We start from the raw sequence: 15125 nt of genomic DNA, 5'->3' as shown, positions 1-15125 counted from the left end.
ACATGGATTGATTAAAAACTATAGGAATAAAGTATAGAAAATTATAAATGTGAGAACATGAAAAAATCATTGGGTTCACAAATGTACATTGTCTTTATTTTGAAAAATAATAGTAATATCATGAACTATAATGAATGAAATATAAGCACTAAGTGAAAGGTGTCCAAAATTAAACTACAGGACAAGAAGAAATGAATAAATCATGGAGCAAAGTTCTCTCAATACATAGGTTTATTGAAAATTAAACAGGACAGGGAAAGAACATTACTGAAATGTAGTATTTAGACAGAGGTGATGTAAAATAAAAAATAAAAAAAGAAAGAGAAAAGCGCAGAAGCAACTGACCATATAGAGTTCTTAATTTGCTATGATGGACAGACAGTGAGATGAATGATAAATGAGGACAGCAGGTGACTTTTACAAAGTCAGAGGGATCAGCTGGAGCAGAGTTGTCTCAGACATTTGACTTCTTTTGAGAGAGGTTGATCTTGTCACCGAGACTCAAGGCCATCCCCTGTGAAATTGAGGAGGGAGGATTTATTGTGACAGATTTTTAAGCATTACGCTTTAAGCTTTTAGTGCAATATCGCACATAACAGGTGATTTCACATATTCCTTTCCATCAAGTCCAATTCTTGTGGTTAAGGTATAAGATTAAATTTTATCCATTCAAAAGATTAATTTGCCACATTGCTCAAGTTGAGAATAAATAAATTCAACCAAGCCTTTACTTCTCAGATGCACGAGGGCTCACGGTACTGCAGCTGTGACTCACCTGACTTTTGGCTCTAATGCGTATGTGTCCATTGACAGGTGCTTCAGGCCCCAGGTGGATGGGCTTCTCGATGCTGACATTAGCCAAGGCATCTTCGCCAAAGATAGAACGAGCATAAAGGTTGGCAGCCATGAAGCCGCAAAAGCCTGACAGTGCCTGGTTTGTGAGACAAAAAGAAAAGAGTTGAGCACATAGTGCAATAACAGCGCTAGACTGACACACTTCATCTAATAAAATGGGCTTTTTTTGGTTGATGCATCACTGACAGTTATAATCGAACCACAACAAAGGCCACTTATGATTCTTTTCAACGTGCACCAAAAGTAGCACCTACAGAGAGCTCCAGTAATGAGTCCTAAAGCCCGGAAATGAATTAGCATTTCAGCACCTCCGGTTCCCTCGTCTTATAGTCAATGTTTTTTTTTTAGAATGTGTTTTTGGTTAGAAGCCTGAAATAGGGTCTGTGGTTAACACAAGCTTGCAAGACTTTCAGGTCTTGTTTTACGAGATAAAATATGTCAGTAAATACCACACTCTTGACTTCAATGCTTTTATGTGTCTTAAAAAAGGCAGTCGCTAACAAGTGGCTAAATGAGACTTCAGAACGTCATCACCCTGAGCCCTTATAGCCTAAAATTAGCTTTTTACTTCCGACAGTGTCATTTAGGCCTCAAAAATCCTTTAAGTGGTCATTTGTGAGGATGATCTTGCTGAACAAAACATGTGAGTGTCACAAATGTTCTTTTGACACAGAGCTTATTTTCTGCCATTGTCAAAAATCCAAGGGAAAAATCCCATAGGCTTTTTGACAGGGGAACCAGGGTTTCGGCTGTAGAAAAATGTCATCCCCGGGACTCTCTATTTCATTTATCTTTGAGTCACGACAGCTTTAAAACTTCATTTACTTTTTTGCTTTGCTTTATTAGCCTCATACCAACCTTTTCAGGAGTCAGACACTTCATGTTGGTGGATTTGAGGATATGCTGAAGGTACTCGTTCAGATCAGTGATGTTGGTGTTCACTGTCACCTACAATAAAGAAAGATTTCTTAGGCACCATCTTTAATGTTCACATTTTTCAATATGAATCATCTGAATCTTGTTTGTGATCTGTTGAATATAAAAAAACTGTGTTCCTTTAAAACAGGGAAGTACAAAAAATGATATAACAAACCTTATAAACATGTCATGATGTCAAACACTAGAATTTTTGGGAAGCTGGTTTGTGTGTGGGAAACTGGACACAAAGTAGAAATGCAAAGCTTACCTTGTTTTCCCACTCAAACTCTGCCCACATCTGTCTGAATTCTGCATCGGTGCAGGAAGCTGGCTGAATGTAGTCCATGATGTCAATGTGGATGTCACTGAGGACGACGCAGTTTCTGTCGCTGGCAGCTCCCGACACATCATACACTGGAAAGATCAAACATCCCCAAAAAAATAAGAAAACATTCTCTGGCTACATGAAACGAAACAAAATAAAAGTTGAATTATAATGGTATGCAGACTCAAAATGATTGTCTTACCAATGTTGCCAAATATAATGCCATTCTCAGTAGAGGCCACCTTCACGTTGGCCTTGATGTTTGCGAAATCATGAGGAGCCAGAGTCAGAGGTGAAGGCTTCTCAACCAGCTTCAGATCACCTGTGGGACGGATACATTAGATGAATCCATGCATAATGCAATGTAGCAACAAAATGTGATTGGCCTGGATTAGTGTTAACAGAGAAGAGAACCTGTACATTTTTCCACTGAGGTGAAAAAGAACCAGACTAACCTAAAGTGGCCAGCTCAAGGGTGCAATTTTGGAGAGTATCACTGGTTTGGTTGACCACCAGCACGTCCAACACGATGTCATACTGGTTGACGTGAACATAAGCCTCGGCATACACTGGGTCTGAGAAGCCTGTCAGCTGGGTCACCTAAAATAGACAAAAAATAGTTACATTTGATTATCAATTATACTAACTAAAAAAACAAATATTTCCTCAAAGTAAGGGATTTAAAGTTTTTTTGCCATTTACTTTCTAAGAGTGCAAAGAGATGGAAGAGAAAACAAAGACTCGTAGCTGTGTGCCCTTTGCCTAAAAACCACTTTGAACCAAAATGAATAAAATCACATTTAAAAAAAAAAAAAAAAAACGCTGCTACAACTACGACTGTTTGTCAAATCCAAACACAAACAGAAACAACTGTTCTTTCCCTAAATCTGAAACAGCATCTCCCTCTGAGGCAAATGCCACAATAACATCTTCAGACATTTATGCATTATAATTACAACTATAAATGGGCAGGATTTAAAAAACAAATGAAACAATCTAATCTCCCAGCAGAGATGATACAGCCCAAAATAAATCCCCGACAGCAATGTTTTTCTCAAAGCAATTTCCAGCTCTCTCATGTGATAAGATTTCTGCAGAGCTTGTGGTGTACCTTGTTGAGTTTTGAAGCGAGGGGATCAGCAGCCTCCTTCCTCTGAGTGTTGCCCATAGCAGCCAGCAAACTGAGCTGGAACTGGTCCTCCTTAGAGGTCATCTCGTTCTTGGCTGTCAGCTGCATGAAGGAGATCGGGTCGTCTGCCTGCACTGTTACGTTACGTTTTTCAGACTCTTTCTGTGGTCAGAATAAGATACAAATGTTATGGCTCACAACAGAATCCACACAGCATACAGTAGTAATCAAAGGTGTAAAAACAAATGGATTACAGCACCAAATTAAAATAACATCAACATTTTGTTTAAAATTACCACAAAAACTGCACTGACAATGTTCCTGTTAAAAGGATCCAGGGCTCTAATTTATTAATGTTGCATAGTGGGGCCATAAATTCTGGTCAAAAAAACTTATTCACATTCTAAACAGTTATTATTACATGTTCAACATACATAAATATGCTGTTGCAATTAGGGCTGTCCCGAATGCCATTTTCTGGGCTTCTGAGTTTCAGAATTGTTCCACAGCGAATATTCAAAGCTTTGGTTGGCGTGTGTGGGGCACTGCAGGTGACAGAGAGACTTTGTGCACCCTGAAGCTTAAGCGTCAGGTGAGGGAGAGCCCGGTGTGCCTCTGACTGCCTGACAGCAGTCAATAAACCCGTTAATAACCACTGCGTAAAATTCTCATTCCTCTCACTGTGTGTGAGACATATGGAGCAGCAGTATCATGACAAACAGACAGAGAAAGAGGCTGAGCGGATCAATATGTTGTGCACAGGTGTATAATGAAATGGATAAAAGTTGCAGTGATTTGAAAAAGTTGGTGCAGACTTCACAGGGATTGCCCATCACAGATATCGCCTGTAATGTTAAGATTGCAAAATCCTGAAGGGACTGATTAAAGGCATTCCAAAGTCCAGAGGTGTTGTGCTTAATTACATTTTTATGCACTTTTTGTGCCATTACACAGCTTGTGACAATTTTTATATCATGGACAAATAATTATAGACCTACAAACTACATATGATAACCTGACAAAGCCCTGTGAGACCAAGGCAGGGCATACTAACTCCAACAAATCTAACATTTTAGAATAATTTTTTTTTTCTCTCACAAACACTGAAAGGAAATTTGTACTGTGCAAAAAAAAAGAAAAAAAAAGAATATCCAAATCCCTAAGTTGAAAACCAAATACCTACTAAATTATCAAATAATTAAATATGATGGTACTGCCTTAGACAAACGAGAACTGAGTCCAAATATGTGCACTTAACACAAAACACGTGTTCACTTCCTCTACCTGTGCTGATGCTTTAGCTGTCAGGAGGTTAAATATTGAGTTGAGTCCTCTGAGACAACTATCATTACCTTCTGTGACAGCTTCTCTTCCTCCAGCCTGACAGTCAGCATATGTGACAGGGATCTGCGACACTCCTTGTTGAAAATGTCATTCATAAGTGGTGAGCACTCTGACAGGACCTTCAGGCACAGCGAGATGCGGTCCACATCATCGTCTGTAATTGGCTTCTTGGGCAGAGAGGACTTGCCCAGGTGCAGCACAGTGACCATGATCAGCATGGCCTCTGCCACAAAGGACTGAGGGCAACAGCGACACAGCAGGGATTAGACCAACAGACAGCTGGTTTCATGATTTTTTTTCACAGAGTCAGTGAAGTGAAGGGAAGAGAGGGCAACTTACATTTTGTTTCTTTTTGTCCTGAACAATCGCAACATAGCGCAAGGCCACTTTGGTCAGTGTGGTGGCCAGGGACGCTGCCACATAGAAGTCTCCGTCCATCAGGAAGCCTCTGAGTGGAGGTCTGGAACAACAAAGCCAGTGTTAATGAGTGAATGACAATACTCCATGCAATCTATGAAATATTATGGTAAAATAACTATATCTCCACCCCAATGTGCATTTTTTTTTTACCTATCCTCTTCTTTCTTCGAAGGCCTGGAGGAGCTGAGGGCACTCTGTGTCACGTAGGTGCCCATCTCTGTCACCAGCTTCTGTGCTGGAGCTGCACTCACTTCATCTTCTGGTTTCAACTCTCCGGTCTCTTTCTTTATCTCGTTTTCTACAATTGGGATCTGTCCAAGCAAGAGACAGATGTCAGATCCACGTGACGATTCCAACTAAGTTGGGACTGTCAGGTAAGCTTGTGTTACATTTAATTCAGAAAATAATGGACAAACGTACCTCTCCCAAAGACCTGCGTACTTCTGTCATCACACTCTGGATGTCTTCCTTGGTGCTGCAATATTCTCCCAAGATCCACAACGCTCCCCTGTAGATCCTGAAATATGGTAAAAAAAAAAAAAAGGTCATGAGCACTGACAGTGTTCCATACTCTTGAATTGACACACTACACAGCCCTAATAATAAAACTCAAGTCAGGTTTATGAAACAGCTGATAAATGGGACTGTAGAGGAAAATCTAGACATAACCATTAGACCAGATTGACCAAAATCAGACCAATGTCCTTACTCAAGAAAGATAACCAGCTGCTAGAACATAAGAGTTATCCGTTTGTTTGTTTTTATATTTTTTATGGTCATTTGGGGAGAGACAACAACCAAGAAAACGCATAATAATCCCTGAAATGTGCTTTTAAAACCTTACTTGACAGTTTTGATGGCGTGAAAGACTTCCAGCATCTTCTCGATGATAAGCGGTCTCAAGTTGTCAAACCTCTGAATTGCCTCCCGTACGAACTCCAGCACGTCAGCAGCAGCTGCCTCATTAGTGTCACTAAGGAATTCCATCAGCTGTAAATCATACCAAAACAAAGAAAAGTCTTATTACATTATTATCAGATATAGAAACAATCATTGAGTTTCTCTCGAAAAGCCATGATATATAATTTCTACAACAATTTCTTGTTATACTTAAATATTGGGAAACTCACCACAGGTATGACATTGGCCGCCATGTCAGGGAAGCGCACACTGCAAGAGTGGAGAGTGCGCACCAACAGCTGCCTGTACTTATCAGTGTCTTCATGTTCTGTTACGTTGTTTGTCTTGATCACCTCTTTCTTCAAAACAATCACCAACTGCAAAACAAATAGATGTCACTATGTTTGCAATATAATCCCTTGTTGTTTTTATGTCCCATGCCGGGCGATAAAAAACAACAAATAACACTGAAGTCGTGCGCACGACGCTGACCTCTTCAACATTGCGAGATGAAACAAGGTCCAGAGCCAGCTGCAAGGTTTTCTTTCTGACTTCCAGGTCAGGAGTGCTGAGGACACGCAGAATGTCCATTACAAGGTCCTGGATTTAAAAAAAGGCCAAAAACATTAGTGACACCCAAATTATGTCTAAACAAAGATGAAGTACTGTAGGTGCAGCAAACTGGTGCTATCTCATCATTACACATTTGATGTTTCACTGATTTTTGATCTGCTTTCAACTTCATCAAATAAAATTAAATTTTAATTGTGTATAATTTCTTATACATTTTGCAACCAGAATCAGAAATACTTTTTGATCCCTTAGGAGGAATCTGTAGAATGTGACATTCATCATGATATATAGTAAGGAAAAATATATATATGAAAATAAGAAGTATGCAAAAGTATGTGCATTATGCCACAATGTTTCACACTAGTATTTAAATTATTGAGAAATATAAAAATATTTGTATGGTGGTACAATGTATTAAACTAGTATGTTAAGTATTTTAAAATATAAAATTGTGTGTATTATTTTAATTATGTAAAAATCCAAAAATGTGCATTATACTTAAATATATATATTTTTTTAAAAAAGTATGGAAATATGTACATCATATGTACACCATATGTAAAATAAAAGTTTGAAATTCGTGTAATGGTCTAAAAGTAAATATTACAAACCAAAAGACTAATGTTATAAATACTACTACTGACAAATTCAAAGGGTAGGTTTTTTTAATTTATTTTCATTAGGGCTTACATTTTTTTTCATGATATTTTACCTTTTTGAAATAGTGAGCAATGGCTTTTATGGTTAATAAGACACAGTTTATCTGTTAATTGCAGCAAAAACTAACCACAGTCATAATTCAACGTACCTGGAGCACACGCTCGTGAGTGGGGTGCTCCTTCAGTTCAATCAGACGATCGAGAACAATCAGCTTCACATTGTTGTCGCTCTCCTTGATGATCAAATCAATGTAGCACTGGGCAGCAGCCTTAAGTCCAACAAAGCACAGAGTGCAAACGAGATATTATAGGACCAAAGAAATCACTGCTGTATCACAAGTGTACTTAGTGCTATATAGTGATCTATATGAACTATTTTAGTAAATGTCTTGAGGTACATCACTGACAAAACATTGGTGATGTACCTTAATGGCTGTGGGAGCACTGGAGAGGGTGACAAGAGTTCCAGCAGCCTCATACTTAACAGCCGGACTGGAGGACTGCAGCAGGTTGTAGATGCAACGGATGAAACGGGCGCGCTCAGATGGGTTAGCGTGGCAAACCTAACAGGCAGAAACAAAAACAGCAAGAGTTCAGACATTAAAGCAGCTCTTCTTGTAGTATGCTGTTGTGCTATGCAGCTTGAATTAGAGTAAAAAAGGCTTTGACTCACTTTGTAAATCAGCTCCACAATGACCAGCTGGAGAATGTCGCCAAAAGTGTGAACTTGGTCGATACATGTGCTGAGATAATCCAGAGCTCGGTCCTGTCAGATGTGAATATATGAATGACATGATGTGAGTCAGACCTTAGAGACGGATACTGTGGATCTGGTGGCACACGACAATAAAAACAGTAAGAAAAAGACAATATGCTACAGACCTGATCGGCATGTATCAGCATCATGAATGCGTTTCTCTTACAGCTGGCATCTTTCTCATTGACAAGAAAATCGTGGATCAACTCTGGAGCGTCTGGGATGAGATGTTCAAAGTTCCTAAAACAAAGAAATACTATCAGCTATTTGTTGTGCACTTATGACTGGAGTACAAAATATGCAGCATTTATAAGGAAAAGCGTAGAATATTTGACATTTTGTACCTATAGATGGTGTAAATGGCCAGGACAGCATTGCGGCGCACATAACTGTGGCGATGCTCCAGGCAGGCCCGGATCGCTGGCATGAGAGGCTCAAGCAATTCAGACTCCTTCAGCTTGCACAGGAAACGAAGAGTGGAGCCACGGATGAACTCGTTGGGGTGCTGCAGGTCCTGAAATTGCAAACAAGATTTCACATGATTTTTTAAAAATATCAAGAAAAAAAACATTATTGTCAAAGTACAATTTCAATAGCCATACAAAACTGTCCACTTGTGATAGGATCACCCAAGACGCATATTAATACAGGTATAAACAGACTTCTATCCATTTGGATGTGTACATCTGTGTCTAATTCTTCACTTTGTTTTCACACTGTTACCGTTATAAACGTCTTTCCTCAGTTGTTGAATCTTACCTTTCTGTAGGCGTCACAGACCAGGATCATCTCCTGAAGCAGCTTGCCATCTGGGGTTGTTTTGGGAACAATCTCCCAGAAAACCAGCAGCAGTTTTTTGATGGTGTGGTCTTGAAGTGGCAGCACGAAGCGGATTATGGTCATCAGCAGTCCTGGCAACTTCTCACCATTCAGGATCATGATGATGACCTTCTTCAGGGCCTCGGTCTTTGCCTTGATCTCCCCCTTTTCTGTTGAAAAAAAAAAAAGACATTTTTTTGTCTGAAAGAATGATGTGTCTTCTACTGAAGACAAAAAACGCATGTGATTTATCCAAATTAACCAAAGCATTGTTTTAGAAAAAAAGAGTTTCTGCTTTTGATTCTTGTACAAATTTTTTGTTCCAAAACTCTGAGCAGCACATATTATCAGCTTTGCAAATTAACATTCAGAATATTTACCTAAGTCAGTTTTAAGGCTGACTTCAGAAGGGGGCTCTGAGTCAGATGAAACATTGATGAGAGTGTAACAAACGTTCTCTGCAGCCGTCATGTTGCTGCTGGGTTTGTATCCGTTTAGAAGAATCCCGATGAATGTCGCTCACTGGATAACACCTACAAAGACATAAGAACAACTGATTTAGTACATGGTGGAGAAAACATTTACACCTACATATAAATAGAAATGCCATACATGTGGGCTATAACTATGAAAGCACCCATGGCATGAACAAAATCTACATTTACATTAAAAACAAATTAGGTAAATGCACTGTACAGCATTATGTGCATAACAGACAATAAAGCAGTGTGGGATGTTTGACATTTTGGGCTGCAGCTGAAGGAGGCATAGCAAGCCTTTCTTAAATCGGACAGGTTTTATATTGAGCTTTTTCAACCCATAACAGTCACGCAGGTATCAGTCACAAGGGCTCACATTAACTAAAAAACTGCCACAAACAATTTTCATATCCTGGAAGTCAACTGCGTGTTTATAACACATACTCATATTGTTTATGTAACACTGTGGACACACAAAACAGAGGTCTTTCCATAGTCCCTTCATCGAAACACATAACAGATGACTTGGAAACTCTTAGTAGTTGTGAATGTATTATGTTGGTGTTCGCTCTGCCATAGACGTGCGACCTGTCCTAAGTGATTATCTGCCTCTTACTCAAAGCATGCTGGGATACACTTTAGCTCCTAAATAACCTTGGCCAGTACATCAATGAAAGTTATGGACAGCAGCTAGAAAATGTTGTGAGCCATGATACACTTGTCGCCTACAAAATGATTATTTAAAGCAAAGAGGTATTTGTTTGAGATGTAACTATTTACATCCCTGAAAAACATCAGCAACAGGTGACCTCACTGAAGAAAAGCTGTAAAGCCCAACGGGTTATCTCAGGCCCCATGAGAAGCCTTGCATAAAACACATGGTACCCGAAGGTTACATTAAGTAACCAAATGTTACAATGTAAGAAACTCTGGTTTATGCTCACAGCATCATAAACATGTATAGATAGTACAGAAAAGAAAAAAAGACTAAATGTAGCCCTTCAGAAAACATGTTAATGACTACAACTCAACAATACTTGTGTTATAAAACATTTTTGCATTGAACAGCAGAATATGCAAATAAAATGAATTGTTTAAAATAATTTTATTTTATAATTAACTCATACTTTAAGATTTTGTTTAAGTCTGTCTTGAGACAACAGTTGGGTGCCCATAAACATCAAAACAAGCTGTAATAATTTCTCCTATTCATAATGGCCATTTAATAGTACTTTGCAATAGGTGACAAATTCCAAAGTTTATGATCTGTAAGAACATGTATTTTTGTAAATTCATAAGAGACTTCGCCTGCCTGAGTTTATTAAATTAAATGGCCATCTTCCAAAGTGATAGTCTCTGCAAAACAGTATTTCCTCTGTGTGTTTCCTCAGACAGTGTTTCCATGTCAATCTGTGATGAAGTAAATGTAACCTGTAACTCTAGAAAATACAAGATTTTTCCTAACTCAGGCTGCTGAAACCTCACATTAACTTCAGAAACATTTTGGAAAGTATTTTTGCACTGAACAAGGACCATGAACGTTGTCCCCCATCACACAGGAAGTGCATTAGGAAGGGGCCCCTAAAGACCAGTATGAACAAGAGGAATGATTACACCAAGAAAACCCTGTTTCAATATATGGGCACCTGACTATTGTTTTAAACAAAAATGAGCATTTGGGAGCCTAAAAACATATAAGCTTGTTGCGACTTATGCATAGTATGGGCAGAACATACTGTTTTAATGCCACTAACTAAACCATTTTAAAAATGACTTTGCAGTGTAAACACTTGTGAATACAAGCTCTGCGCTACATTTATTTGTATGTATCTACCTTATTTGGGTAGCAGTCAACAGCATAACAGGAATTTATTGAAAACACTAGCAGATTAATAGATCACCTGTATGCCACAGGTACCTGTAAACACACACAATACAGAAAAGTCTATGTGATATAGGCCTAAAAATAGATTTGATAATATCAGAAATACTGTTGTGATCACAATAACACAGACAAGAGCTGTCATTGTGACCGCAGAAGTATCTTAAATTGCAATGTTACTGATTTTTGTTAAAATTTGACATTCTTGCAGATGACACAGATTTATTTTGCTTTGGTAAACATGTAAAAGAACATTTGTACGCTATCAAAGGGGAGTTGGATATACTCAAAATGTGGTTTGACGTCAACAAACTGTCTCTCAATATTAATAAAACTAATTTCACGTTTTTATGAAAATTTTAAATAAATCGATGAGTGTATTACATTAAATTTCTTTGATGATGAAACTGAAAGAGTTTTTGAGACGAAGTTTTTGGGAATTGTGATTGAAACAACATATTACCGACATTAAACAGAACATTTTTAAGGTCAGTGGCTGCATAAATCTAGGGAAATATTAAACTCTAAGGCTCTTGCTCCATTACACTTCCCTTTATCTCTGATTGTGCGTAATAATGGAGGTCAACCTTTAAAACAACAACAAATTCAATAGTCTTACAAATGAGCCATGTGTATTATTAATAAGGCTGGTTACTATGACCACACTAATGAACTGTTTTTAAAATCCAAAACCATGAAATTTAATGATTTGGCATGTTACAACATAATGCAAATAATGTTCAGAGCAAACACAAAGTCACTCCCAGGATGTGTACAAGGAGCTATTTTAGTACAGGAGAGCGAATATGATTTTTTTGTAATTCCTCTGTACTAGAAGCAAAAATAAATACATTAAAGGGAGATACGTTTCTGTTTGGGGGAATAAAATATGGATCAACGCCGATATAAAAAGGTAGATTAAACTGATATGAAGGAAGGACAGGCATGTCTAAGCTTCTGCTTCTGTCTGAGCCTTTTCACTCACTACTTCATACACAGACTTCTGATTTTTTTTCCATACGGATCGTATGTTTGCACTTACTGAAACATGTGTGATGACTAAATAAAAACACTGACAGTTAGGTTATTATAGCTCGAGTTAAGACAGTGTGACACGCAGCGTTAACCTCGTACAACACAGCAGCTACTGCTACAGACTTAATGGCGTTACTTGCATAAACGCAACAGCTGTATAGCAAAATCTCAATCAAACGCAAATATCAGTGAGTTAGTCGACTACTCGATTGGTTAGATAAAGTTAGGATGTATTATTATTGCCGATTGGCGAACGTTAGCTAGCGCCAGTGTAGCCTCGGTCCATGCTAGCAGTGAAATGGAGGACAGTAACGTTAGCCAGCTAACAGTTAACACCGATCAGGAAATGAAACATCACTCATCTTGGTTAAAACTATGTCACGTTACCTACCAAAATGCACGACTATTATCCTCCGAAATGGCCTTCGAAATCCAGTTTTTGAATAATTACATCTGTAAAAACTCTCAGAGGCTCCCTTTAGCGAGCTGTCTCTGTAGCCCTCCGCCACTTCCTAGTGACGTGGAAGATTACTTTCAGAGCCACATCACTGCTACGGTGCGCCGAGAGGGTCAAACGCGAAAGAGAAAAAACAGGATAGTTTGCCATTGAAAAACAGACATGAGAAACTTTTACTATAGTAATTGCTGTTAAATTCAGCACTTTAAATTTGCATTGTGTTGTAAAACGTAAATGTTTACGCGTAGCTTCATTATGCTACCTGAGAATGTGAGAACCTTAGTCTAATTTATGAGGTAAAATCATCCACATTACCGTATGACTCCAAAAGATGAAATGGACAAGAAAGAACATCTGGGCAGAGTTTTGACCTTTTAATATCAGTTTGAAAAACAGTAGATTCAATGGGCAGTATAAACATTTGTAACAAATGTAAAAGATGAGACAAATAGGCACAAACTGTATAAAATCAAATCACATCAAATCAAATCAAATCAAATTAAATTAAATCAAATCAAAATAATAACCAAAACTAATAATAAATTATTAGTTTTGGTTATTTTTTATTAAACATTTTTAAGATTGATATCATTTTAAGATATGTGTAGAAGAGGTATATGAGGGCAAATTTTAAATTCTATTTTATGAATGTAAAATTCAGCTAAACATTAATTATATACTGTTAACTATTGGAGAAATTTGAATTTTTGGATATTACTAACATTTTGGGTTCTTGAATGAAATAAACTTGCCAGGATATCCAACTGAAAATCAGTCCAGAGGACAGTCACATGCACACACTGTTAAAATAAGTGCTCTAATGTTTCTACCATATTGTTAGGAGGTGTATTTGTCATTCATATCAGGGAGTAATAAAATCTAAAATCTACAAATAACAGAATTTACTGGAAAGTAGAATAATTTTAAAAAGCAACTCTTTGATTTTGTTGGGCAGCACATATTTGTGAGCAAGTAAATCCATGTGTCACCATCAAGAGTCTGGTCTAAAAAGAGTCCATTTATATTTAGCAGGTGCTAGTGCTCTCGGAATAAATTAATTTCTGATTAAAGTATTGTTGAAATTTTTGTCAAAAATGGAGAGTAATTCTCTAGTAATTCATGTCAATAACAGAGCCCCTCCTAACAAAGTCCTTTAACGTTTATTGGTTTATCAGGCCTCTCTGACACAGACTTCTTTAGACTGGCCCCTGTATCACATACACAAACAAATTATTTAAAATATAATATATTTTGGTTTGTTTTGTTTTAAACCCACACATTTCTCGATATAATTTAATACTTTAGAGCCTCAACAGAATTGTATAGCAGATATTAATGGTCAGCAGCACCCTCCAGTGGAAGCCTCATGTTACAGAGGATGTAAGGAAACTTGAATGAACTGTAGTCTTAAAGTGAACTTTCATTCAGTCTTTGTCCTCCACTCTTTACTTACAAATATAACAATAATGCAACAACCCATGGTCAACAGTCCCCAAGCAAACAGCATAAATATAACTGGAATAGTAATTTCCGAAGCTGAAAGTTTATGGCAAAACTTCACAAAAACAATGTTTTGATAATTATATGTATAATATAAAGGCTCAGTAAGTCATTTAGTCTAGTTACGATATCTTTTATATCATTGCTATCAACAAATCAAGACCAAAATAAACAACAGATGTATCCTATTAATAAGTATTATCTAACAAATTACACTGGTCATGTTCATTGAAATGAAAGCATATGTTGTGTTTTATGTGTGTATTAGCTTGTTAAAGACCATAGAGTTCTATGACGATGAAGCTTTAGGATGTCACTACACAAGCAGTAATCATTAGTAAATTAAATAATTTATTGGTTTGTGTGTGTGTGTGTGTGTGTGTGTGTGTGTGTGTGTGTGTGTGTGTTCAGGAAAATTGTTAATTTTTTGAAAAAGTTTTGCAAACCAACTCAACATTTGTACACTGTATGGCTGCAAACACCACAATCATACACTGATTAACACCCACTTCCATCTAAGTGTTTACAGAGGCACACATTCAAATGGGAGTTTTTGTGATAAGGAAAGTTTATGGCTGAAGTCAAGAGCAAAGTACTTGTTTATATTATAGAACCTATTCAGCCAACGAACAATAGAGTCACATGAGCTTCTATCTACTCCGTACTATTGAAACTATTATTTGTTCTCAATTAACCTCAATTAAAAAATCCTGTTCTGCGGGCATGGTTTCTCTGAGGCCAGGAGGAACATGTTGTACCAGATCATTCAGATTAGTTTACTGCAAATGAAGGAATAGGTATCTAAAAGGACACCAGTTGACAATTTTTTTGCAATAATAGTTCATTAAACTTTTGAAACATGAGCAAATTGACTGAATTTTTTTCAAAAACATGGGACGAAGGCAATGACCAACAAAAGAAGGAATTACCGATAAACAAGCATGAAATTAGCAAAGAAAATTTACTAAAAATTAATCTAAATAATAGTAATAAATAAAAATTTTAAAGGAAATGACCTGGACAAGTGCTTCAATACAAGTATTTAAACCTTGGAACCTGAGGCACACTGACCC

General features: G+C 37.4%; 1 protein-coding gene across 1 annotated transcript; it reads right to left on the bottom strand.

The window, feature by feature from the left end:
* Positions 1-213: 213 nt before the first annotated feature.
* copb1 (COPI coat complex subunit beta 1) lies at positions 214-12609 on the bottom strand. The gene is made up of 22 exons (XM_042484547.1): positions 12487-12609; positions 9080-9232; positions 8640-8869; positions 8225-8394; positions 8006-8120; positions 7797-7889; positions 7549-7686; positions 7273-7392; positions 6384-6491; positions 6122-6268; positions 5836-5981; positions 5412-5508; positions 5142-5302; positions 4911-5031; positions 4580-4807; positions 3210-3389; positions 2554-2698; positions 2301-2420; positions 2042-2187; positions 1714-1803; positions 776-931; positions 214-514 (listed from the first exon to the last, which is right to left on the bottom strand). Exons 2-22 carry the CDS (start codon positions 9168-9170, stop codon positions 455-457), a joined length of 2862 nt encoding a protein of 953 aa, XP_042340481.1. The 5' UTR covers positions 9171-9232; positions 12487-12609; the 3' UTR covers positions 214-454.
* Between the last annotated feature and the right edge of the window lie 2516 nt (positions 12610-15125).

The sequence above is a fragment of the Plectropomus leopardus genome, chromosome 1 (genome assembly GCF_008729295.1).
Source record: "Plectropomus leopardus isolate mb chromosome 1, YSFRI_Pleo_2.0, whole genome shotgun sequence".
Lineage (NCBI taxonomy): Eukaryota > Metazoa > Chordata > Actinopteri > Perciformes > Serranidae > Plectropomus > Plectropomus leopardus.
The sequence above is the reverse complement of the archived record's forward strand: the minus strand, read 5'-3'. Positions and strand labels throughout refer to the sequence as shown.